The sequence below is a fragment of the Procambarus clarkii genome, chromosome 66 (assembly GCF_040958095.1).
Source record: "Procambarus clarkii isolate CNS0578487 chromosome 66, FALCON_Pclarkii_2.0, whole genome shotgun sequence".
NCBI classification, from domain to species: domain Eukaryota; kingdom Metazoa; phylum Arthropoda; class Malacostraca; order Decapoda; family Cambaridae; genus Procambarus; species Procambarus clarkii.
The window spans coordinates 18883653-18910841 of NC_091215.1; the positions used below are offsets into that span (position 1 = coordinate 18883653).

At 46.8% G+C, this 27189-nt stretch overlaps 1 protein-coding gene across 2 annotated transcripts in view; it reads right to left on the bottom strand.

The window, feature by feature from the left end:
- LOC123769141 (glycine receptor subunit alpha-2) overlaps positions 1 to 27189 on the bottom strand; it is a 656479-nt gene that overhangs the window by 215532 nt on the left and 413758 nt on the right. For both annotated transcript variants that reach the window (XM_045760093.2, XM_069309837.1), the window contains exon 4: positions 16696 to 16919. In XM_045760093.2, coding sequence (XP_045616049.1) covers positions 16696 to 16919 — 224 coding nt within the window. The remainder of the gene's footprint in view (positions 1 to 16695; positions 16920 to 27189) is intronic.

Sequence of the window (27189 nt, forward strand, 5' to 3'; positions counted from 1 at the left end):
CGATCTTTGGCAGGTGGAGTCCAGATTTCTTGGCGTTCACAGTTTCGATCAATTTGACCTTTGCTTTCAAATCGGCTGTAGTGTCCTTCGTTACCCTTTGGAATTTAGTTTGGTCAGAGAGTATGAGATTCATTTTCGCCAGATATTCGTCTTTTTTAAGAATGACATATATTGGCGACTTGTCACCTCTCCTAACGACTATTTCCTTGTTCTCACGAAGGCTCTTAGCTCCATTAAGGAACATATAATCTATTCCCACAACCAGACCATCACCAGAGAAGTCCTAACAAAAAACACAGAAATCATCGATAGATACAGCGATAGCAGGCGGCTTGATATCTGCGAGACACTACACATCAAGAAGTCAACACCAGCAATCAACAGCCAATTAATGCACAACTATATTCTACCCACTTCAAGACTCCGCACCAATATAGAAGCATCAAGAAATATGGACCAAAAGGCCCTTTGCAGTTACTTCCATTCTTCCCTTTAACTTACCCAATATTATACCCATTGTTTCGTGTTCTGTCTTGTGTTGGAAGTTTGTTTTCACCTCATCCAAAACTGTTGTAACATATCACCTCACCCAAAACCAGGCATATAAAATGAAAGCCGTTTAAATTATTGCATAGTAGAACTCTGTTTAGTGTTTGCAGGTTATAGTTGTGTGTGTGTAAACTAAAGGAGTTGAAAATGTAATAAGTTATTACGAAACGCGTTCAAGTGTCGCGTCAGACTAGATATAAAAATGAATTTTGGAGAATTGATTTTTCAGTTACCATCAACAGTGAAAAGAAATGTAAGAAACATTGAGAAAATTTGTGTTAGAATTATTAATCTTACTTTTTCGGTCATATTTAATATATATATATATATATATATATATATATATATATATATATATATATAATATATATATATATATGTATATTTATATATATATATATATATATATATATATATATATATATATATAATATATATATATATATATATATTTATATATATATATATATATATATATATATATATATATATATATATATATATATATATAATACACACACACACAGGGGGGGGGCCTTTAGGGGCCTAGTAGCCTGGTGGATAACGCGCAGGTCTCGTAATTTTGTGGCGCGGGTTCGATTCCCGCACTAGGCAGAAACAAATGAGCAAAGTTTCTTTCATCTTGAATGTTCCTGTTACCTAGCAGTAAATAGGTACCTGGGAGTTAGTCACCTGTCACGGGCTGTTTCCTGGTGTGTGTGTGTGTGTGTGTGTGTATGGTGTGGAGAAAAAGAAAGTAGTTAGTAAACGGTTGATTGACAGTTGAGAGGCGGGCCGAAAGAGCAAAGCTCAACCCTCGCAAACACAACTAGGTAAATACACACGATATGTAAACGATCTTCCGGAGGGTATAGACTCATTCCTTTCAATGTTTGCTGATGATGCAAAAATTATGAGAAGAATCAAGACGGATGAAGATAGACAGAGACTACAGGATGACCTGGACAAACCGGAGGAAAGGTCTAGAAAATGGCTGCTAAAGTTCAACTCGGGAAAGTGTAAGGTAATGAAATTAGGCGAAGGGAGCAGAAGGCTGAACACAAGTTATCATCTGGGAGGTGAAATCCTGCAAGAGTCAAATACAGAGAAAGATCTGGGGGTTGATATCACACCGAACCTGTCCCCAGAGGCCCACATCAAACGAATATCATCAGCGGCATAAGCTAGACTGGCCAACATAAGAACTGCCTTTAGAAACTTGTGTAAGGAATCGTTCAGGACTCTGTATACCACTTATGTAAGACCAATCTTGGAGCATGCAGCTCCAGCCTGGAGTCCATACCTAGTTAAACACAAGACAAAGTTAGAGAAGATTCAGCGGTATGCCACCAGGCTCGTCCCGGAACTGAGAGGAATGAGCAACGAGGAAAGGCTAAAGGAGCTGAACCTCACATCCTGAACAAAATTTTCAGGGGAATTGACAGGGGTGGACAAAGACAAACTCTTCAGCACGGGTGGGACACGAACAAGAGGACACAGGTGGAAACCTAGTACCCAGATGAGCCACAGAGACGTTAGAAAGAATTTTTTCAGTGTCAGAGTAGTTAATACATGGAATGCATTAGGAAGTGATGTGGTGGAGGCTGACTCCATACACAGTTTCAAGTGTAGATATGATAGAGCCCGATAGGCTCAGGAATCTGTACACCTGTTGATTGACGGTTGAGAGGAGGGACCAAAGAGCCAGAGCTCAACCCCCGCAAGCACAACTAGGTGAGTACAACTAGGTGAGTACACACACACACACGAAGCAGGGAAGACCCCCTTAATTATACACCGGTATCATTGACAAGTGCAATAGTCAAAATATTGGAAAAAAATAATTAAAACTAAATGGGTAGAACACCTGGAGAGAAATGATATAATATCAGACAGACAGTATCGTTTTCGATCTGGAAGATCCTGTGTATCGAATTTACTCAGTTTCTATGATCGAGCCACAGAGATATTACAGGAAAGAGATGGTTGGGTTGACTGCATCTATCTGGACCTAAAAAAGGCTTTTGACAGAGTTCCACATAAGAGGTTGTTCTGGAAACTGGAAAATATTGGAGGAGTGACAGGTAAGCTTCTAACATGGATGAAAAATTTTCTGACTGATAGAAAAATGAGGGCAGTGATCAGAGGCAATGTATCGGACTGGAGAAATGTTACAAGTGGAGTACCACAGGGTTCAGTTCTTGCACCAGTGATGTTTATTGTCTACATAAATGATCTACCAGTTGGTATACAGAATTATATGAACATGTTTGCTGATGATGCTAAGATAATAGGAAGGAAAAGAAACTTAGATGATTGTCATGCCCTTCAAGAAGACCTGGACAAAATAAGTATATGGAGCACCACTTGGCAAATGGAATTTAATGTTAATAAATGCCATGTTATGGAATGTGGAATAGGAGAACATAGACCCCACACAACCTATATATTATGTGAGAAATCTTTAAAGAATTCTGATAAAGAAAGAGATCTAGGGGTGGTTCTAGATAGAAAACTATCACCTGAAGACCACATAAAGAATATTGTGCGAGGAGCCTATGCCACGCTTTCTAACTTCAGAATTGCTTGTAAATACATGGATGGCGATATACTAAAGAAATTGTTCACGACTTTTGTTAGGCCAAAGCTAGAATATGCAGCGGTTGTGTGGTGCCCATATCTTAAGAAGCACATCAACAAACTGGAAAAGGTGCAAAGACATACTACTAAGTGGCTCCCAGAACAGAAGGGCAAGAGCTACGAGGAGAGGTTAGAGGCATTAAATATGCCAAAACTAGAAGACAAAAGAAAAAGAGGTGATATGATCACTACATACAAAATAGTAACAGGAATTGATAAAATCGATAGGGAAGATTTCCCGAGACCTGGAACTTTAAGTACAAGAGGTCATAGATTTAAACTAGCTAAACACAGATGCCGAAGAAATATAAGAAAAATCACTTTCGCAAACAGAGTGGTAGACGGTTGGAACAAGTTAGGTGAGAAGGTGGTGGAGGCCAAGACCGTCAGTAGTTTCAAAGCGTTATATGACAGAGTGCTGGGAAGACGGGACACCACGAGCGTAGCTCTCATCCTGTAACTATACTTAGGTAATTACACTTAGGTAATTACACACACACAGGCTGGCTAACATCAGAACTGCCTTCAGGAACCTGTGTAAGGAATCATTCAGAACCTTATATACCACATATGTAAGACCAATCCTGGAGTATGCGCCCCCAGCATGGAGCCCGTACCTTGTCAAGCACATGGTGAAGCTTGAAAAAGTTCAGACGTATACCACTAGGCTAGTTCCAGAACTAAAAGGCATGAGTTAAGAGGAAAGGCTGTGTGAACTATACCTCACGACACTGGAAGGCAGAAGAGTAAGAGGAGACATGATCACTACCTATAAAATTCTTAGAGGAACTGACAGGGTAGATAAACTGTTTAACACGGGTGGTACGCGAACAAGGGGACACAGGTGGAAACTGAGTACTGAAATGAGCCACAGGGGCGTTAGAAAGAACTTTTTCAGTGTCAGAGTAGTTAACAGAAGGAATGCATTAGGCAGTAATGTGGTAGAGGCTGACTCCATACACAGTTTCAAATATAGATATGATAGAGCCCAGTAGGCTCAGGAATCTGTACACCAGTTGATTGACAGTTGAGAGGCGGGACCAAAGAACCAGAGTTCAACCCACGCAAGCACAACTAGGTGAGTATACACACACACACACACACACACGTATACATACCGTTCAGTGGACTATACAAGGACCATTCCACCCCTCGCCTGGTTGATAAGCATCACGCCCAGGATGGCGCCAACATGCCTCACAAAACACTTCTTGGGTAACGGTCACACTCACAAACACAACACTTTCAAGGACTCAACAAATACGCGTTACAAAGGTAAGCGTAGAGGTAAGCTTACCTAACAAAGGTAAGCATTTCCAACAGGTTCCCGCCACAGTTGAGAGAGCAGTGTGGGTAGACACCGCATCACCAGCTATTAAGGGGAGCGTCCACACCTGAGTCACAAGAGCTTCAGGTCCGTGCCTCTAGCAGCACCTTTCATTTGTATAAAAGAGGTCCTCTTCTGGGTGCACATGTGGGTGGGCCACCCAGGACCTCCCCTGTGGGTGGGTCACCCAGGACCTCCCCTGTGGGTGGGCCACCCAGGACCTCCCCTGTGGGTGGGCCACCCAGGACCTCCCCTGTGGGTGGGTCACCCAGGACCTCCCCTGTGGGTGGGCCGCCCAGGACCTCCCCTGTGGGTGGGCCACCCCATTCCTCCAAGAACACAATCCAACACGGTCTCCCAATGTCAGTACCGTATAGCACTCCCCCCACACACACTCCTAGTCAGTGTACTCCACTCTCCCCGGACTATCAACTGCGCTACTGAGAAGCCAAACTTTATGCCTTGTGAGTATTTTCCGCCTCACTCTCCCCAGTCACCAAACTCAACACGCAGAAAATCTGCTTGCAATTTAAACTTGTCGTTACACGGAGACAAACTCGTATCTTACACGAGTTTGTGTGTGTGGCTAGTGTGGTTATTGTGTGTGTGTGGCTGATGGTGTGGTTATTGTGTGCGTGTGTGGTTGATGGTGTGGTTATTGTGTGTGTGTGGCTGATGGTGTGGTTATTGTGTGTGTGTGGCTGATGGTGTGGTTATTGTGTGTGTGTGGCTGATGGTGTGGTTATTGTGTGTGTGGCTGATGGTGTGGTTATTGTGTGTGTGTGGCTGATGGTGTGGTTATTGTGTGTGTGTGGCTGATGGTGTGGTTATTGTGTGTGTGTGTGGCTGATGGTGTGGTTATTGCGTGTGTGTGGCTGATGGTGTGGTTATTGTGTGTGTGTGGCTGATGGTGTGGTTATTGTGTGTGTGTGGCTGATGGTGTGGTTATTGTGTGTGTGTGGTTGATGGTGTGGTTATTGTGTGTGTGTGGCTGATGGTGTGGTTATTGTGTGTGTGTGGCTGATGGTGTGGTTATTGTGTGTGTGTCTGATGGTGTGGTTATTGTGTGTGTGTGGCTGATGGTGTGGTTATTGTGTGTGTGTGGCTGATGGTGTGGTTATTGTGTGCGTGTGTGGTTGATGGTGTGGTTATTGTGTGTGTGGCTGATGGTGTGGTTATTGTGTGTGTGTGGCTGATGGTGTGGTTGTGTGTGTGGCTGATGGTGTGGTTATTGTGTGTGTGTGGCTGATGGTGTGGTTATTGTGTGTGTGTGTGGCTGATGGTGTGGTTATTGTGTGTGTGTGGCTGATGGTGTGGTTATTGTGTGGTTATTGTGTGCGTGTGAGGTTGATGGTGTGGTTATTGTGTGTGTGGCTGATGGTGTGGTTATTGTGTGTGTGGCTGATGGTGTGGTTATTGTGTGTGTGGCTGATGGTGTGGTTATTGTGTGTGTGTGTGGTTGATGGTGTGGTTATTGTGTGTGGCTGATGGTGTGGTTATTGTGTGTGTATGGCTGATGGTGTGGTTATTGTGTGTGTGTGGCTGATGGTGTGGTTATTGTGTGTGGGGCTGATGGTGTGGTTATTGTGTGTGTGTGTGGCTGATGGTGTGGTTATTGTGTGTGTGTGTGGCTGATGGTGTGGTTATTGTGTGTGTGGCTGATGGTGTGGTTATTGTGTGTGTGTGGCTGATGGTGTGGTTATTGTGTGTGTGTGTGGCTGGTGTGGTTATTGTGTGTGTGTGTGGCTGATGGTGTGGTTATTGTGTGTGTGTGGCTGACTGTGTGGTTGTGTGTGTGGCTGATGGTGTGGTTATTGTGTGTGTGTGTGGCTGATGGTGTGCTTATTGTGTGCGTGTGGCTGATGGTGTGGTTATTGTGTGTGTGTGGCTGATGGTGTGGTTATTGTGTGTGTGTGGTTGATGGTGTGGTTATTGTGTGTGTGTGGCTGATGGTGTGGTTATTGTGTGTGTGTGGCTGATGGTGTGGTTATTGTGTGTGTGTGGCTGATGGTGTGGTTATTGTGTGTGTGTGGCTGATGGTGTGGTTATTGTGTGTGTGGCTGATGGTGTGGTTATTGTGTGTGTGTGGCTGATGGTGTGGTTATTGTGTGTGTGTGGCTGATGGTGTGGTTATTGTGTGTGTGTGTGGCTGATGGTGTGGTTATTGCGTGTGTGTGGCTGATGGTGTGGTTATTGTGTGTGTGTGGCTGATGGTGTGGTTATTGTGTGTGTGTGGTTGATGGTGTGGTTATTGTGTGTGTGTGGCTGATGGTGTGGTTATTGTGTGTGGCTGATGGTGTGGTTATTGTGTGTGTGTCTGATGGTGTGGTTATTGTGTGTGTGTGGCTGATGGTGTGGTTATTGTGTGTGTGTGGCTGATGGTGTGGTTATTGTGTGCGTGTGTGGTTGATGGTGTGGTTATTGTGTGTGTGGCTGATGGTGTGGTTATTGTGTGTGTGTGGCTGATGGTGTGGTTGTGTGTGTGGCTGATGGTGTGGTTATTGTGTGTGTGTGGCTGATGGTGTGGTTATTGTGTGTGTGTGTGGCTGATGGTGTGGTTGTGTGTGTGTGGCTGATGGTGTGGTTATTGTGTGTGTGTCTGATGGTGTGCTTATTGTGTGCGTGTGGCTGATGGTGTGGTTATTGTGTGTGTGTGGCTGATGGTGTGGTTATTGTGTGTGTGTGGTTGATGGTGTGGTTATTGTGTGTGTGTGGCTGATGGTGTGGTTATTGTGTGTGTGTGGCTGATGGTGTGGTTATTGTGTGTGTGTGGCTGATGGTGTGGTTATTGTGTGTGTGGCTGATGGTGTGGTTATTGTGTGTGTGTGGCTGATGGTGTGGTTATTGTGTGTGTGTGGCTGATGGTGTGGTTATTGTGTGTGTGTGTGGCTGATGGTGTGGTTATTGCGTGTGTGTGGCTGATGGTGTGGTTATTGTGTGTGTGTGGCTGATGGTGTGGTTATTGTGTGTGTGTGGCTGATGGTGTGGTTATTGTGTGTGTGTGGTTGATGGTGTGGTTATTGTGTGTGTGTGGCTGATGGTGTGGTTATTGTGTGTGTGTGGCTGATGGTGTGGTTATTGTGTGTGTGTCTGATGGTGTGGTTATTGTGTGTGTGTGGCTGATGGTGTGGTTATTGTGTGTGTGTGGCTGATGGTGTGGTTATTGTGTGTGTGTGGCTGATGGTGTGGTTATTGTGTGCGTGTGTGGTTGATGGTGTGGTTATTGTGTGTGTGGCTGATGGTGTGGTTATTGTGTGTGTGTGGCTGATGGTGTGGTTGTGTGTGTGGCTGATGGTGTGGTTATTGTGTGTGTGTGGCTGATGGTGTGGTTATTGTGTGTGTGTGTGGCTGATGGTGTGGTTATTGTGTGTGTGTGGCTGATGGTGTGGTTATTGTGTGCGTGTGAGGTTGATGGTGTGGTTATTGTGTGTGTGGCTGATGGTGTGGTTATTGTGTGTGTGGCTGATGGTGTGGTTATTGTGTGTGTGGCTGATGGTGTGGTTATTGTGTGTGTGTGTGGTTGATGGTGTGGTTATTGTGTGTGTGTGTGGTTGATGGTGTGGTTATTGTGTGTGGCTGATGGTGTGGTTATTGTGTGTGTATGGCTGATGGTGTGGTTATTGTGTGTGTGTGGCTGATGGTGTGGTTATTGTGTGTGTGGCTGATGGTGTGGTTATTGTGTGTGTGTGTGGCTGATGGTGTGGTTATTGTGTGTGTGTATGGCTGATGGTGTGGTTATTGTGTGTGTGTGGCTGATGGTGTGGTTATTGTGTGTGTGTGGCTGATGGTGTGGTTATTGTGTGTGTGTGTGGCTGGTGTGGTTATTGTGTGTGTGTGTGGCTGATGGTGTGGTTATTGTGTGTGTGTGGCTGACTGTGTGGTTATTGTGTGTGTGGCTGATGGTGTGGTTATTGTGTGTGTGTGTGGCTGATGGTGTGCTTATTGTGTGCGTGTGGCTGATGGTGTGGTTATTGTGTGTGTGTGGCTGATGGTGTGGTTATTGTGTGTGTGTGGTTGATGGTGTGGTTATTGTGTGTGTGTGGCTGATGGTGTGGTTATTGTGTGTGTGTGGCTGATGGTGTGGTTATTGTGTGTGTGTCTGATGGTGTGGTTATTGTGTGTGTGTGGCTGATGGTGTGGTTATTGTGTGTGTGTGGCTGATGGTGTGGTTATTGTGTGCGTGTGTGGTTGATGGTGTGGTTATTGTGTGTGTGGCTGATGGTGTGGTTATTGTGTGTGTGTGGCTGATGGTGTGGTTGTGTGTGTGGCTGATGGTGTGGTTATTGTGTGTGTGTGGCTGATGGTGTGGTTATTGTGTGTGTGTGTGGCTGATGGTGTGGTTATTGTGTGTGTGTGGCTGATGGTGTGGTTATTGTGTGCGTGTGTGGTTGATGGTGTGGTTATTGTGTGTGTGGCTGATGGTGTGGTTATTGTGTGTGTGGCTGATGGTGTGGTTATTGTGTGTGTGGCTGATGGTGTGGTTATTGTGTGTGTGTGTGGTTGATGGTGTGGTTATTGTGTGTGGCTGATGGTGTGGTTATTGTGTGTGTATGGCTGATGGTGTGGTTATTGTGTGTGTGTGGCTGATGGTGTGGTTATTGTGTGTGTGGCTGATGGTGTGGTTATTGTGTGTGTGTGTGGCTGATGGGGTGGTTATTGTGTGTGTGTGGCTGATGGTGTGGTTATTGTGTGTGTGTGGCTGATGGTGTGGTTATTGTGTGTGTGTGGCTGATGGTGTGGTTATTGTGTGTGTGTGTGGCTGGTGTGGTTATTGTGTGTGTGTGTGGCTGATGGTGTGGTTATTGTGTGTGTGTGGCTGACTGTGTGGTTATTGTGTGTGTGGCTGATGGTGTGGTTATTGTGTGTGTGTGTGGCTGATGGTGTGGTTATTGTGTGCGTGTGGCTGATGGTGTGGTTATTGTGTGTGTGTGGCTGATGGTGTGGTTATTGTGTGTGTGTGGCTGATGGTGTGGTTATTGTGTGCGTGTGGCTGATGGTGTGGTTATTGTGTGTGGCTGATGGTGTGGTTATTGTATGTGTGTGTGGCTGACTGTGTGGTTATTGTGTGTATGTGTGTGGCTGATGGTGTGGTTATTGTGTGTGTGTGGCTGATGGTGTGGTTATTGTGTGTGTGGGGCTGATGGTGTGGTTATTGTGTGTGTGGGGCTGATGGTGTGGTTATTGTGTGTGTGGCTGATGGTGTGGTTATTGTGTGTGTGTGTGGCTGATGGTGTGGTTATTGTGTGTGTGGCTGATGGTGTGGTTATTGTGTGTGTGTGGCTGATGGTGTGGTTATTGTGTGTGTGTGGTTGATGGTGTGGTTGTGTGTGTGTGGCTGATGGTGTGGTTATTGTGTGTGTGTCTGGCTGATGGTGTGGTTATTGTGTGTGTGTGGGTGATGGTGTGGTTATTGTGTGTGTGTGGCTGATGGTGTGGTTGTGTGTGTGTGGCTGATGGTGTGGTTATTGTGTGTGTGTGTGGTTGATGGTGTGGTTATTGTGTGTGTGTGTGGTTGATGGTGTGGTTATTGTGTGTGGGGCTGATGGTGTGGTTATTGTGTGTGTGGCTGATGGTGTGGTTATTGTGTGTGTGGGGCTGATGGTGTGGCTATTGTGTGTGGCTGATGGTGTGGTTATTGTGTGTGTGGGGCTGATGGTGTGGTTATTGTGTGTGTGTGTGGCTGATGGTGTGGTTATTGTGTGTGTGGCTGATGGTGTGGTTATTGTGTGTGTGTGTGGCTGATGGTGTGGTTATTGTGTGTGTGTGTGGCTGATGGTGTGGGTATTGTGTGTGTGTGTTGCTGATGGTGTGGTTATTGTGTGTGTGTGTGTGTGGCTAATGGTGTGGTTATTGTGTGTGTGTGTGGCTGATGGTGTGGTTATTGTGTGTGTGTGTGGCTGATGGTGTGGTTATTGTGTGTGTGTGTGGCTGATGGTGTGGTTATTGTGTGTGTGTGTGGCTGATGGTGTGGTTATTGTGTGTGTATGGCTGATGGTGTGGTTATTGTGTGTGTGTGTGGCTGATGGTGTGGTTATTGTGTGTGTGGCTGATGATGTGGTTATTGTGTGTGTGTGTGGCTGATGGTGTGGTTATTGTGTGTGTGGCTGATGGTGTGGTTATTGTGTGTGTGTGGGGCTGATGGTGTGGTTATTGTGTGTGTGGCTGATGGTGTGGTTATTGTGTGTGTGGCTGATGGTGTGGTTATTGTGTGTGTGTGGCTGATGGTGTGGTTATTGTGTGTGTGTGGCTGGTGTGGTTATTGTGTGTGTGTGTGGCTGATGGTGTGGTTATTGTGTGTGTGGCTGATGGTGTGGTTATTGTGTGTGTGTGGCTGATGGTGTGGTTATTGTGTGTGTGTGGTTGATGGTGTGGTTATTGTGTGTGGCTGGTGTGGTTATTGTGTGTGGCAGATGGTGTGGTTATTGTGTGTGGCTGGTGTGGTTATTGTGTGTGGCTGATGGTGTGGTTATTGTTTGTGTGTGTGGCTGACTGTGTGGTTGTGTGTATGTGTGTGGCTGATGGTGTGGTTATTGTGTGTGTGTGTGGCTGATGGTGTGGTTATTGTGTGTGTGTGGCTGATGGTGAGGTTATTGTGTGTGTGTGTGGCTGGTGTGGTTATTGTGTGTGTGGGGCTGATGGTGTGGTTATTGTGTGTGTGTGGCTGATGGTGTGGTTATTGTGTGTGTGTGGCTGATGGTGTGGTTATTGTGTGTGTGTGGCTGATGGTGTGGTTATTGTGTGCGTGTGGCTGATGGTGTGGTTATTGTGTGCGTGTGTGGCTGATGGTGTGGTTATTGTGTGTGTGTGTGGCTGATGGTGTGGTTATTGTGTGTGTGTGTGGCTGACGGTGTGGTTATTGTGTGTGTGTGTGTGGCTGATGGTGTGGTTATTGTGTGTGTGTGTGGCTGATGGTGTGGTTATTGTGTGCGTGGGGCTGATGGTGTGGTTATTGTGTGTGTGGCTGATGGTGTGGTTATTGTGTGTGTGTGTGGCTGATGGTGTGGTTATTGTGTGTGTGTGTGGCTGACTGTGTGGTTATTGTGTGTGTGTGTGGCTGATGGTGTGGTTATTGTGTGTGTGTGTGGCTAATGGTGTGGTTATTGTGTGTGTGGCTGATGGTGTGGTTATTGTGTGTGTGTGGCTGATGGTGTGGTTATTGTGTGTGTGTGGCTGATGGTGTGGTTATTGTGTGTGTGTGGCTGATGGTGTGGTTATTGTGTGTGTGTGGCTGGTGTGGGTATTGTGTGTGTGTGTGGCTGATGGTGTGGTTATTGTGTGTGTGGCTGATGGTGTGGTTATTGTGTGTGTGTGGCTGATGGTGTGGTTATTGTGTGTGTGTGTGGCTGATGGTGTGGTTATTGTGTGTGGCTGATGGTGTGGTTATTGTGTGTGGCTGATGGTGTGGTTATTGTGTGTGTGTGGCTGGTGTGGTTATTGTGTGTGTGTGTGTGGCTGATGGTGTGGTTATTGTGTGTGTGGCTGATGGTGTGGTTATTGTGTGTGTGTGGCTGATGGTGTGGTTATTGTGTGTGTGTGGTTGATGGTGTGGTTATTGTGTGTGGCTGGTGTGGTTATTGTGTGTGGCTGATGGTGTGGTTATTGTGTGTGGCTGGTGTGGTTATTGTGTGTGGCTGATGGTGTGGTTATTGTTTGTGTGTGTGGCTGACTGTGTGGTTGTGTGTATGTGTGTGGCTGATGGTGTGGTTATTGTGTGTGTGTGTGGCTGATGGTGTGGTTATTGTGTGTGTGTGGCTGATGGTGAGGTTATTGTGTGTGTGTGTGGCTGGTGTGGTTATTGTGTGTGTGGGGCTGATGGTGTGGTTATTGTGTGTGTGTGGCTGATGGTGTGGTTATTGTGTGTGTGTGGCTGATGGTGTGGTTATTGTGTGTGTGTGGCTGATGGTGTGGTTATTGTGTGCGTGTGGCTGATGGTGTGGTTATTGTGTGCGTGTGTGGCTGATGGTGTGGTTATTGTGTGTGTGTGTGGCTGATGGTGTGGTTATTGTGTGTGTGTGTGGCTGACGGTGTGGTTATTGTGTGTGTGTGTGTGGCTGATGGTGTGGTTATTGTGTGTGTGTGTGGCTGATGGTGTGGTTATTGTGTGCGTGGGGCTGATGGTGTGGTTATTGTGTGTGTGGCTGATGGTGTGGTTATTGTGTGTGTGTGTGGCTGATGGTGTGGTTATTGTGTGTGTGTGTGGCTGACTGTGTGGTTATTGTGTGTGTGTGTGGCTGATGGTGTGGTTATTGTGTGTGTGTGTGGCTGATGGTGTGGTTATTGTGTGTGTGGCTGATGGTGTGGTTATTGTGTGTGTGTGGCTGATGGTGTGGTTATTGTGTGTGTGTGGCTGATGGTGTGGTTATTGTGTGTGTGTGGCTGATGGTGTGGTTATTGTGTGTGTGTGGCTGGTGTGGGTATTGTGTGTGTGTGTGGCTGATGGTGTGGTTATTGTGTGTGTGGCTGATGGTGTGGTTATTGTGTGTGTGTGGCTGATGGTGTGGTTATTGTGTGTGTGTGTGGCTGATGGTGTGGTTATTGTGTGTGTGTGTGGCTGATGGTGTGGTTATTGTGTGTGGCTGATGGTGTGGTTATTGTGTGTGGCTGATGGTGTGGTTATTGTGTGTGGCTGATGGTGTGGTTATTGTTCGTGTGTGTGGCTGATGGTGTGGTTATTGTTCGTGTGTGTGGCTGATGGTGTGGTTATTGTGTGCGTGGGGCTGATGGTGTGGTTATTGTGTGTGTGGCTGATGGTGTGGTTATTGTGTGTGTGTGGCTGATGGTGTGGTTATTGTGTGTGTGTGGCTGATGGTGTGGTTATTGTGTGTGTGTGGCTGATGGTGTGGTTATTGTGTGTGTGTGGCTGGTGTGGTTATTGTGTGTGTGTGTGGCTGATGGTGTGGTTATTGTGTGTGTGGCTGATGGTGTGGTTATTGTGTGTGTGTGGCTGATGGTGTGGTTATTGTGTGTGTGTGTGGCTGATGGTGTGGTTATTGTGTGTGGCTGATGGTGTGGTTATTGTGTGTGGCTGATGGTGTGGTTATTGTGTGTGGCTGATGGTGTGGTTATTGTGTGTGGCTGATGGTGTGGTTATTGTGTGTGGCTGATGGTGTGGTTATTGTGTGTGGCTGATGGTGTGGTTATTGTTTGTGTGTGTGGCTGACTGTGTGGTTATTGTGTGTATGTGTGTGGCTGATGGTGTGGTTATTGTGTGTGTGTGTGGCTGATGGTGTGTGTGTGGCTGATGGTGATGTTATTGTGTGTGTGTGTGGCTGATGGTGTGGTTATTGTGTGTGTGGGGCTGATGGTGTGGTTATTGTGTGTGTGTGGCTGATGGTGTGGTTATTGTGTGTGTGTGGCTGATGGTGTGGTTATTGTGTGCGTGTGGCTGATGGTGTGGTTATTGTGTGCGTGTGGCTGATGGTGTGGTTATTGTGTGTGTGTGTGGCTGATGGTGTGGTTATTGTGTGTGTGTGTGGCTGACTGTGTGGTTATTGTGTGTGTGTGTGTGGCTGATGGTGTGGTTATTGTGTGTGTGTGTGTGGCTGATGGTGTGGTTATTGTGTGTGTGGGGCTGATGGTGTGGTTATTGTGTGTGTGTGTGGCTGATGGTGTGGTTATTGTGTGTGTGTGGCTGATGGTTTGGTTATTGTGTGTGTGTGGCTGATGGTGTGGTTATTGTGTGTGTGTGTGTGTGGCTGATGGTGTGGTTATTGTGTGTGTGGCTGATGGTGTGGTTATTGTGTGTGTGTGGCTGATGGTGTGGTTATTGTGTGTGTGTGTGGCCGATGGTGTGGTTATTGTGTGTGTGGTTAGTGTGTGTGTGTGTGTGTGTGTGTGTGTGTGTGTGTGTGGCTGATGGTGTGGCTATTGTGTGTGTGGCTGATGGTGTGGTTATTGTGTGTGTGGCTGATGGTGTGGTTATTGTGTGTGTGGCTGATGGTGTGGTTACTGTGTGTGTGGCTGATGGTGTGATTATTGTGTGTGTGGCTGATGGTGTGGTATTGTGTGTGTGGCTGATGGTGTGGTTATTGTGTGTGTGTGGCTGATGGTGTGGTTATTGTGTGTGTGTGTGGCTGATGGTGTGGTTATTGTGTGTGTGGCTGATGGTGTGGTTATTGTGTGTGTGTGGCTTATGGTGTGGTTATTGTGTGTGTGGCTGATGGTGTGGTTGTGTGTGTATGGTTGATGGTGTGGTTATGGTGCGTGCCGCTGATGGTGTGCTGATGGTGCGTGCCGCTGATGGTGTATGTATGGTGCCTGGCAATGTACACACAATGGACAACAAATACCACAAATGATTTTGGATCTAGTTGACGTTGTTTGAGTAGAACTGATGCGAGAACAAGAGTCTCCTGGTGGGCGGCCGCTGCGGCTCTGACCGTCGAGGACTTGTCAACACACAGTGTCTGGACGAGGGGTACTTGGACCCCGTACTCGAAGATTACTCGCTATTCCTCCAATTTTACCTGAGAGGTAAACCATGGATCCATTCTGATATTGTCCTGTAAGTGTATACATGTTTAGGTCAATACTTTGGTATCTTTCTATATACGTATGTATCTTTCCAGAAATGCAGAGCTATGGCAGACGTCATTAATATGTGTATGGAAGACCAGATATTGATTTCCAGACACCTGTGTGGAGAGAGACTCGTTATTCTCCACCTCTTGTATTGTGACATGACAGCATTTAGCATATTAATTTATTGTTGATGATCACTGCAGAATCTGTTACAGTCCAACTTTGTCTTGACACTTACGTACGGTAACATCAACTGTAGTTACAGTGACATCAATATTATTCAGGAAACCTCGAAGTCCTTTTAAGTTGTAAATATCACGCGTCAAATGAGCCACTTTTCCTTAGCATACATTCTTATAATGTTGTAATAAAACCTAGTCTCTCTCTAGATAGATGCAGTGAGACCAGATCCCCGAGCAGTCGAAAGGCGTTGATCCCCTGTGAAGGTTTAGTATTGCTTGAGAACTTGTTTTCTTGAAGATCCCTGTAGGTCAAAACCCAGTGGAGGTATTGAGGTCGAGATAGTCTCCCGTGCGTGTAGTGGAGGCCTGCAGTTTGTGTTCCATTTGCATGTTATTGCATTCACACTGCACAAGTTTCACGTTGCGTAGAACCAACGGAAAGCTTGGTCAAAGATCAAGGCTGCCAACACAATAACAATTTCAAGTTCTCAGTTACCATTACCCAAACTTACCTACTAATTTACCTAGTACTTGTATATTTCCTTAGTTAATATGTAGTCGTAATGGTTTAGTGCTTTCTCCTGATCGTTCACTTTCCCCTTAATTACCACTCTGGGCCCCCGACTTACCGTCTCCTTGACGACCGACCTGACAGAACCTCATCTCATACCCAGCATATGTGGAGGAATTATATAATGAGATTGACATAATGAGTAACAACTACAATGTGAACATTGAGGTAAGAGAAATCTGACTGGGATCACAGAGCAAGTGAGACATGAGAGAGCTCAGAGCTCACATGGTAAGACAGAGGTGACAGATGTGTGGTGGGGGTGGCTGCATGGGCTCGTGACAGGTGTGTTGTGGGTGGGTCTGTAGGGGATCAGTGACAGGTGTGTGGTGGTGGTGGGGTGGGGGGTGTGGCTGCATGGGCTCATGATAGGTGTGTTGTGGTTGGGGGCTTCAGGGGATCAGTGACAGGTGTGTGGTGGGGGCTGCAGGGGATCAGTGACAGGTGTGTGGTGGGGGCTGCAGGGGGATCAGTGACAGGTGTGTGGTGGGGGCTGCAGGGGATCAGTGACACTTCAGGGACCCTTAATCACACTGCACGAAGTCACCAACTGCCCACGGGTCTGGAGTAGGCCTAATAACACCATACAAAGGCAGAGGAGAGCATACAATAATACAATGGTCGTGCTGGCGCAGACACCTCTGCTTCCACGACATGTGTCGTGTGAGAGGGGACGGAGGGAGGGAATTATCAGGGAGAAAATGCCAAGCCATTATGACTATATAGCACTTGCAAGAGATCAGAATAAAGATTTTGGGATGGGACGGGGGAAAGGAATGATACCCAACCACTTGTGGACGGTCGGGGGATTGAATGCCGACCTGCATGAAGCGAGACCGTCGCCCTACCGTCTTGGCAAGGGAGTGGGTGGTCATCTTGGGTTCAGAGGGGGATGGCTGGCCTACCTGAGCATGTAGAGGATGTGACCGTTGGGGTTGATCCTGACCAGGACGTTGGGCACGGTGACGAACTGGAACTCGGCCAGCTTGGCGTTGGGGAAGTACACCTCGGGCTTCCAGATGGCCTTCACCAGGTTGGGGTCATTGAGGTCGAGTGGGTTGGTGATGTCCGGGTGGCGGAGGCGCTCGTCCTCCCACTCCTGGCGCAGGTACAGGTCCACCTGGTAGTCCTGAGGGAGGAGAGACACGCGCCCTGGGTCACCAACGCCTCACTCCAAAAGTCACATCAAGAAAATAATCTGCTGTTGATAATGGACTTTAGTCTATGTAAATGTTTATTACCTAAATAAGAGGCCACAATAGTGTGTACTCACCTAATTGTGCTTGCGGGGATTGAGCTCTGGCTCTTTGGTCCCGCCTCGTGTGTCCAGCGTGTCTACCATTAGGTGCATGGCGTCGTCACACCCTTACGGAGTGTGATTATCATCACAAAGTGTTAAAAGCCTTAACAATTAAATGCATTAGTGGAGAAAAAGAGGGGCGGGGTAGAGGGGTAGAGAGGAAGGAAAAGGACGGGAAAGGAAACGGAGGGAGAAGGGAAAGAGAGAGAGAGGAGACGAAAGAAAATGTTTCAACTTCCTCTCCAAGTGAAGAAGATCCTAATAGAGAATTCGGTACAGAATAGGATTCTGCCATCTCCTGATTATATTCAATAGTGTGTGTGTGTGTGTATATATATATATATATATATATATATATATATATATATATATATATATATATATATATATATATATAAATATATATATATATATATATATATATATATATATATATATATATATATATATATATATATTATATATATATAAAAGACAGTGCTAGATCACAAAGGAAGAATTGAAATAGGAATTTCCTTAAATACTTTCGTATTTAATAATAAATCTTCAGAAGGGTGAACTTACAAGTCAGGAATTTGGACATATATAGGCAGAAAAGAGTTGAAGCGAGGTGAGGTACATAGAGCATGGGATTCAATGGATCAAAAAAGGATATAAATAGGAGCTGCATCGTATGGACTAATAGGCCTTCTGCAGTTACCTTTATTCTTATGTTCTAATGTCTATAATAAGATAGTGAATATTAACAAGGTATTAGTAAGACAAATGTGTATCAATGATCATACTCAAATCACCCCTTAACTGATCAGTCAAAAATAGATCTAAATTATACAAACCACTGCTAATGTTTAGATTTCATGATTTTGAAATCTGTATTTAAGCAGATTCAATTATGTTCCTATTGAAAGTGATTTACAATTCGTTATTAGAGAAGCCATCTCCCAATCAATTTGGTGAGAATTTTCTGATAAATGAACAAAGCATTAGACAATTGGCCGTGTCTTACAGAGTATTTATGTTGCGAAACTCGAAATTGCAAATCTTTAGATGTTTGCCCTATCTTGTTATCTTGAAATGATTTTGGGGCTTAGTGTCCCTGCGGCCCGGTCCTCCACCAGGCCTCCACCCCCAGGAAGCAGCCCGTAGCAGCTGCCTAACTCCCAGGTACCTATTTACTGCTAGGTAACAGGGGCATCAGGGTGAAACATTTTGCACATTTGTCTCCGCCTCCACCGGAGATCGAACCCGGAACCTCAGGACTACGAATCCGAAGCGCTGTCCACCAGTCGTCCTATGTTTACATAGAACATAGAACAACCTACATAGAACTTATTACAGTCTTGACAAGATATTTTATAACTGACACGATTATCACTACGAAGACTGTTTCCAACTAATAGTTTTCCAACAGTATTTTCGTAATTATATATGTTGATATACATGTATATCAATAAGTTTCAGGGCCTTAACAATATTTTCAAACACAGAAAAATATGGTAAACATAACACATTCTTTGGGTGAATTTTCTCACTGCATATATTATTATAATATGTACGACGTGCTTTGCTATGGCAAACTTCCAAAAAAAACTGTGGATAACAAAGCTTGAGACCAATAAAATCAATATTCTCTTCATCAAAGAACTCTGGACTCACAACCCGAAGAGCTCTTAGATACTTCCCTCTATGTATATCCTCTAGATATACATAGAGAAAAAATTTATTGTTTCACATTGTATCTATGCCCTGAGAAATAATGAACTTAAAATTTCGTAGGTTTTCTGTACACACTAAACTTCAGTGAAAAATCTTCCCTATGAATAAGTATATCTAAGAATGGCAAACATTTATTATTTCAGTCTCCATAGTAAATTTTAGAGAGGTGACTTGATCATTAAATCTAGCTACAAATTCCTCTGTATTTACATTTGTAGGCCATATACACAAACTATCATCAACATATCCATACCATGGAATGATTCCAGGGGTAAATTTTGAACGATGGTTGTAATGTAAAGACCTGAAATCTTTCGTTGAGTTCCTCGCATACCTCATTATCCTTCTTTGTGAGAGCGTCCACTTGTTTTCTCATTCTCAGTACATGGTCTCGCACTGTCGTTTTTCTTCCTATACGGCTATAGAACAGCTTTGGTTGTTCCTTAGCTTTTACAACAATGTCATTTTCAAATTACCTCTCGGCTTCTCTCCTAACTCACGTGTATTCATTTCTTGTTCTCTTTAGTGCTTCTCTATTGTTCTCTCTGCCCGTTTCACTTTAGTTTTTCCAATTTTTTTTTGTCCCTTCCTTTAGCTTCCCTGCATCGCCTATTGAACTACGTATTTTACTTCCTTCTTAACTGATGTGAACTGTTCTGTTACATCAGCACATTTCCCAGCAATGTATTCCATCTTATCATACCCCTGTCTTCCCTTCCATTTCTCTCTCCCATTGAATTTCCCGCAGAAAATCCCTCGTCCTGTCATAGTCCCCACATCTATACTCTCTCTTCTTCAATGGGTTTCTTTGTGTAACCAAATCCTTCAGCTCCACTATATATGCAACCATGACAGTGCAGTGGTTGCTGGCTCCTAGAGGCATCTCATACTCTTTTTATTCAACATATTCATCATTTTATTGAAATACCAAGTCTAGTGTTGGTGGTTGATCATCTCGTCTCACTCTTGTTGGTTCCATGTCATGTTGTTTTATGAAGTGTGTGACATGTCTCCCAGTTTTGCTCTCCACATCTCATCACCCTCGCGGGGATCCTCATTTATCAAGTCTATTTCCCCGTGGTTAAAGTCTCTCAGTATTAGGATTTTAGCTCTTGTTCCCCCTTGCTTCAGTGGCTGCTTTTCCCATCAACTCTAACAATTTTCTTTGCAGCTGTAGTTCTTCCCTGAGCCTTCTATTGTTTGGTGGGAGGATTATAAATCATTGCTACAACTATTTTCACTATCTTGAGGTTATCTTGAGATGATTTCGGGGCTTTAGTGTCACCGCGGCCCGGTCCTCGACCAGGCCTCCACCCCCAGGAAGCAGCCCATGACAGCTGACTAACACCCAGGTACCTATTTTACTGCTAGGTAACAGGGGCATAGGGTGAAAGAAACTCTGCTCATTGTTTCTCGCCGGCGCCTGGGATCGAACCCAGGACCACAGGATCACAAGTCCTGCGTGCTGTCCGCTCGGCCGACCGGCTCCCTCACGACCCGGTCGGCCAAGCGGTCGTGAGCTCCCTCACGAGCTCCCTATCATCTCGTTGGAAGTGGAAATGATGGTAGCTGGGGTGGCGATTGTGGTGGCTCCAGCCACCACCATCGCCACGCTGGGGTGGCGATGGTGGTGGCTGGAGGATCCTGTCCTCTTACACATTACGTCGCTTTTTGCTCGTATGCGCTACGGCCAAAAAAAAAAAAAACGTAATTTGAAAATGAAAAACATTTAAAAATAAATTTAAGATTTTTTGTTTCCAAAACAGCAAGTTAAGGGTTAAAGGGTGTGATAGGTTAGGAGGGCAGGAACTTCCCCTAAGGTTTCAATACGTCATGAAAACCATTAATTGAAAATTTCCTCTCCTAACCTAACAGCCGACGCCAGAGGACCCAAAACAGAAAACGGGACAATACGTCACTTTCGTGAGCCGCTTTCATTTTAAAATTGCGTCTTTTTTTTTTAGCCTGAGTGCGTATACGAGCGAATAGCGACGTAATTTGTAAGAAGACGGGTTGCTCCAGCCACCACTATCGCCACTCCAGTGTGGTGATGGTGGTAGCTGGGATGGTGATGGTGGTGGTTGGCGTGGTGATGGTGGTAGCTGGCGTGGTGATAGTGGTGGCTGGCGTGGTGATGGTGGTGGCTGGCGTGGTGATGGTGGTGGCTGGCGTGGTGATGGTGGTGGCTGGCGTGGTGATGGTGGTGGCTGGCGTGGTGATGGTGGTGGCTGGCGTGGTGATGGTGGTGGCTGGCGTGGTGATGGTGGTGGCTGGCGTGGTGATGGTGGTGGCTGGCGTGGTGATGGTGGTGGCTGGCGTGGTGATGGTGGTGGCTGGCGTGGTGATGGTGGTGGCTGGCGTGGTGGTAGTGGTGGCTGGCGTGGTGGTAGTGGTGGCTGGCGTGGTGGTAGTGGTGGCTGGCGTGATGGTGGTGGCTGGCGTGGTGATGGTGGTGGCTGGCGTGGTGATGGTGGTGGCTGGCGTGGTGATGGTGGTGGCTGGCGTGGTGGTAGTGGTGGCTGGCGTGGTGGTAGTGGTGGCTGGCGTGGTGATGGTGGTGGCTGGCGTGATGGTGGTGGCTGGCGTGGTGATGGTGGTAGCTGGGATGGTGATGGTGGTGGCTGGCGTGGTGATGGTGGTGGCTGGCGTGGTGATGGTGGTGGCTGGCGTGGTGATGGTGGTAGCTGGCGTGGTGATGGTGGTGGCTGGCGTGGTGATGGTGGTGGCTGGCGTGGTGATGGTGGTGGCTGGCGTGGTGATGGTGGTGGCTGGCGTGGTGATGGTGGTGGCTGGCGTGGTGATGGTGGTAGCTGGGATGGTGATGGTGGTGGCTGGGATGGTGATGGTGGTGGCTGGCGTGGTGATGGTGGTGGCTGGCGTGGTGATGGTGGTGGCTGGGATGGTGATGGTGGTGGCTGGGATGGTGATGGTGGTGGCTGGCGTGGTGATGGTGGTGGCTGGCGTGGTGATGGTGGTGGCTGGCGTGGTGGTAGTGGTGGTGGAGTGAAGGTAGTGTGGCGGATAGTAAACAAGACAGACTAGTACTAGGGTACAATCACCTCTAATATCTTTGTTTACCTCCATGTTACACACATCCACGAGGCCCCGATAATATCCTCATGTCACCATACAACCCCCAATTACTGCCAGAACTAATTCAACAGTCAACATCATTACTGAATATTCAACCCGTTCTCGCACTTTCGTATAGTCAATATTGACTTATTTAATACGTGCATATGTGACATATTAATTTATTGTGAATATTTTAGTTTACCTTGAAAAGCTTCATAGAAAACACCGACCTTACCTAACCGTCTTAGTATGTTAAGATAAGCATCTTATTGCTTCGTAATTACAGTTATTACTTAACCTATACCTATAATAAGTTAAGTAATAATTGTATATACCTATAATAAGTTAAGTAATAATTGTAATTACGAAGCAATAAGATGCTTATCTTAACATACTAAGAAGGTTAGGTAAGGTCGGTGTTTTCTATGAAGCTTTTCAAGGTAAACTAAAATATTCACAATAAATTAGTATGTCACATATGCACGTATTTAATAAGTCAATATTGACTATACGAAAGTGCGAGAACGGGTTGGAATATAACACCAGAGCCAAGGAGAGTGCGTGAAATACACTCGCAATAAGTGCATGCAATACACTCGCAATAAGTGCGTGAAATACACTCGCAATAAGTGCATGAAATACACTCGCAATAAGTGCATGTAATACACTCGCAATAAGTACATGAAATACACTCGCAATAAGTGCATGAAATACACTCGCAATAAGTGCATGTAATACACTCGCAATAAGTGCATGAAATACACTCGCAATAAGTGCGAGAAAAATACTCGCAATAAAGACAATGATGGAAGCCAGTTGACTGAGCAAATATCGTGTCGGCGCCTCCAAACTTCCAAACTCCTCGTCCCGCCGTCGCTGTTTATTTTCAAACCAGTCGCTGTAAACCACAATCTTGGGCACAAAGGACAGAAACATGGACCATCTTTGTCTCCAACTTTTAGCGCAGAGTTTGTCTGGTGATCTGTGTCAGGGCGGCGAGGCGGCCCCGCTCACGGTGTCCACACCCCCTGGCGGGAACACATTACCTCCCGTGTATAAACCTCTCTCCTTGTGCCAGGTAAGTCCACTACGGGCTCTCCATAGCCTGTGCTACTTGGAACTTTTTGTTCCAGGTAGCGAATCATAAACAACAACAAACAACCACCCGTACTGGATTGTTATGTAGGCCAAGTGGTCAATATACAATATTACTGTAGTTATAGTTCCATAGCTTTTGTGAGGTTTTAATGGCTGTAAATGCTTTTAGCAGCCGAGTTATGTCGCCGGCCATCATGGGGGACAAGTCGGATTTGAGTGCATTTTGCAAGCATAAGAAATATTGCCGGAACAACCGTGGACATTTTCAAGAGGAAACTAGATTTATTCCTCCAAGGAGTGCCGGACCAACCGGGCTGTGGTGGGTATGTGGGCCTGCGGGCCGCTCCAAGCAACAGCCTGGTGGACCAAACTCTCACAAGTCGAGCCTGGCCTCGGGCCGGGCTTGGGGAGTAGACGAACTCCCAGAACCCCATCAACCAGGTATCAACCAGGTAACACCCATTTTGCTGTTGATAAACCCGCTTAACCCACACTGTTTAATGCTCACAACACATCATAGAAACACAGGCAAGAGGCAGCGGCTGACCCTATAAGGACCCGCCTACGTCTCAAATTCCTTCAGTGCCTGAAGCTGCATTAAGACGACGACTCCTGCTTATTTAATACATTTGAAAATTTCTCACAATATGAAGAACATGTAAATAGTCAAATTACACCTCAAACATCTGTTTTTTAGTGAATGTAGAATCCTGAAAATGTGACACTCAATCCCCACTCATCTACCACCATGACGCCTCGCCATCAATTGCTCTCATCAAACAAAACTAAACATCAAACGCAGCCAAAAGCCTTGGAATATTCCACATTAACGACTCATATTCAGAGTTAAAAAACAACCATGCTTTTGTCACGATGATTTAAAACATTACACAAATAAACTGTGAAATGTTTAGGGGCGATAAAGAGCTCTCGTTGACACATTTCCAACACTGATGGCTGGACCAATCAGCGGGACGCAATTGTGTACACAAATGACCCTCAAACTACGACCAGGCGGCTGTTGACGTTTATGTTCCATCAAGCCGAGTGGTGAACATTAACTGCAGAACATTATCTGAACATTATCTGAACATTAACTGAACATTAACTGAACATTAACTGAACATTAACTGAACATTAACTGAACATTATCTGACAAATATTAAGTGCAATAGTTCAGTATAATGTTGACATTGCTGGGACCACAGTCCATACTGTCCTTGCTGGGACCACAGTCCATACTGTCCTTGCTGGGACCACAGTCTATACTGTCCTTGCTGGGACCACAGTCCATACTGTCATTGATGGGACCACAGTCCATACTGTCCTTGCTGGGACCACAGTCCATACTGTCCTTGCTGGGACCACAGTCCATAGTGTCCTTGCTGGGACCACAGTCCATACTGTCCTTGCTGGGACCACAGTCCATACTGTCCTTGCTGGGACCACAGTCCATACTGTCCTTGCTGGGACCACAGTCCATAATGTCCTTGCTGGGACCACAGTCCATACTGTCCTTGCTGGGACCACAGACCATACTGTCCTTGCTGGGACCACAGTCCATACTGTCCTTGCTGGGACCTCAGTCCATACTGTCCTTGCTGGGACCACAGTCCATACGGTCCTTGCTGGGACCACAGTCCATACTGTCACTGTCCTTGCTGGGATCACAGTCCATACTGTCCTTGCTGGGACCACAGTCCATACTGTCCTTGCTGGGACCACAGTCCATACTGTCCTTGCTGGGACCACAGTCCATACTGTCCTTGCTGGGACCACAGTCCATACTGTCCTTGCTGGGACCACAGTCCATACTGTCCTTGCTGGGACCTCAGTCCATACTGTCCTTGCTGGGACCACAGTCCATACTGTCCTTGCTGGGACCACAGTCCATACTGTCCTTGCTGGGACCACAGTCCATACTGTCCTTGCTGGGACCACAGTCCATACTGTCACTGTCCTTGCTGGGACCACAGTCCATACTGTCCTTGCTGGGACCACAGTCCATACTGTCCTTGCTGGGACCTCAGTCCACACTGTCCTTGCTGGGACCACAGTCCATAGTGTCCTTGCTGGGACCTCAGTCCATACTGTCCTTGCTGGGACCACAGTCCACAATGTCCTTGCTGGGACCACAGTCCATACTGTCCTTGCTGGGACCACAGTCCATACTGTCCTTGCTAGGACCACAGTCCATACTGTCCTTGCTGGGACCACAGTCCATACTGTCCTTGCTGGGACCTCAGTCCATACTGTCCTTGCTGTGACCACCGTCCATACTGTCCTTGCTGGGACCTCAGTCCATACTGTCCTTGCTGGGACCACAGTCCATACTGTCCTTGCTGGGACCTCAGTCCATACTGTCCTTGCTGGGACCACAGTCCATAGTGGTGTCCTTGCTGGGACCACAGTCCATACTGTCCTTGCTGGGACCACAGTCCATACTGTCCTTGCTGGGACCACAGTCCATACTGTCCTTGCTGGGACCACAGTCCATAGTGGTGTCCTTGCTGGGACCACAGTCCATTCTGTCCATGCTGGGACCACAGTCCATACTGTCCTTGCTGGGACCACAGTCCATACTGTCCTTGCTGGGACCTCAGTCCATACTGTCCTTGCTGGGACCACAGTCCATAGTGTCCATGCTGGGACCACAGTCCATACTGTCCTTGCTGGGACCACAGTCCAAAGTGTCCATGCTGGGACCACAGTCCATACTGTCCATGCTGGGACCACAGTCCATACTGTCCTTGCTGGGACCACAGTCCAAAGTGTCCATGCTGGGACCACAGTCCATACTGTCCTTGCTGGGACCACAGTCCATACTGTCCTTGCTGGGACCTCAGTCCATACTGTCCTTGCTGGGACCACAGTCCATACTGTCCTTGCTGGGACCTCAGTCCATACTGTAATTGCTAGGACCTCAGTCCATAGTGTCCTTGCTGGGACCACAGTCCATAATGTCCTTGCTGGGACCACAGTCCATACTGTCCTTGCTGGGACCACAGTCCATAGTGGTGTCCTTGCTGGGACCACAGTCCATTCTGTCCATGCTGGGACCACAGTCCATACTGTCCTTGCTGGGACCACAGTCCATACTGTCCTTGCTGGGACCTCAGTCCATACTGTCCTTGCTGGGACCACAGTCCATAGTGTCCTTGCTGGGACCACAGTCCATAGTGTCCTTGCTGGGACCACAGTCCATAGTGTCCATGCTGGGACCACAATCCATACTGTCCTTGCTGGGACCTCAGTCCATACTGTCCTTGCTGGGACCACAGTCCATACTGTCCATGCTGGGACCACAGTCCATACTGTCCATGCTGGGACCACAGTCCATAGTGTCCATGCTGGGACCACAATCCATACTGTCCTTGCTGGGACCACAGTCCATACTGTCCTTGCTAGGACCTCAGTCCATACTGTCCTTGCTGGGACCACAGTCCATACTGTCCTTGCTGGGACCACAGTCCATACTGTCCTTGCTGGGACCACAGTCCATACTGGGACCACAGTCCATACTGTCCATGCTGGGACCACAGTCCATACTGTCCTTGCTGGGACCACAGTCCATACTGTCCTTGCTGGGACCACAGTCCATACTGTCCATGCTGGGACCACAGTCCATACTGTCCTTGCTGGGACCACAGTCCATAGTGTCCATGCTGGGACCACAGTCCATACTGTCCTTGCTGGGACCACAGTCCATACTGTCCTTGCTGGGACCTCAGTCCATACTGTCCTTGCTAGGACCTCAGTCCATACTGTCCTTGCTGGGACCACAGTCCATACTGTCCTTGCTGGGACCTCAGTCCATACTGTAATTGCTAGGACCTCAGTCCATAGTGTCCTTGCTGGGACCACAGTCCATAATGTCCTTGCTGGGACCACAGTCCATACTGTCCTTGCTGGGACCTCAGTCCATACTGTCCTTGCTAGAACCACAGTCCATACTGTCCTTGCTGGGACCTCAGTCCATACTGTCCTTGCTAGGACCTCAGTCCATAGTGTCCTTGCTGGGACCACAGTCCATAGTGTCCTTGCTGGGACCACAGTCCACAATGTCCTTGCTGGGACCACAGTCCACAATGTCCTTGCTGGGACCACAGTCCATAGTGTCCTTGCTGGGACCACAGTCCATAGTGTCCTTGCTGGGACCACAGTCCATAGTGTCCTTGCTGGGACCACAGTCCATAGTGTCCTTGCTGGG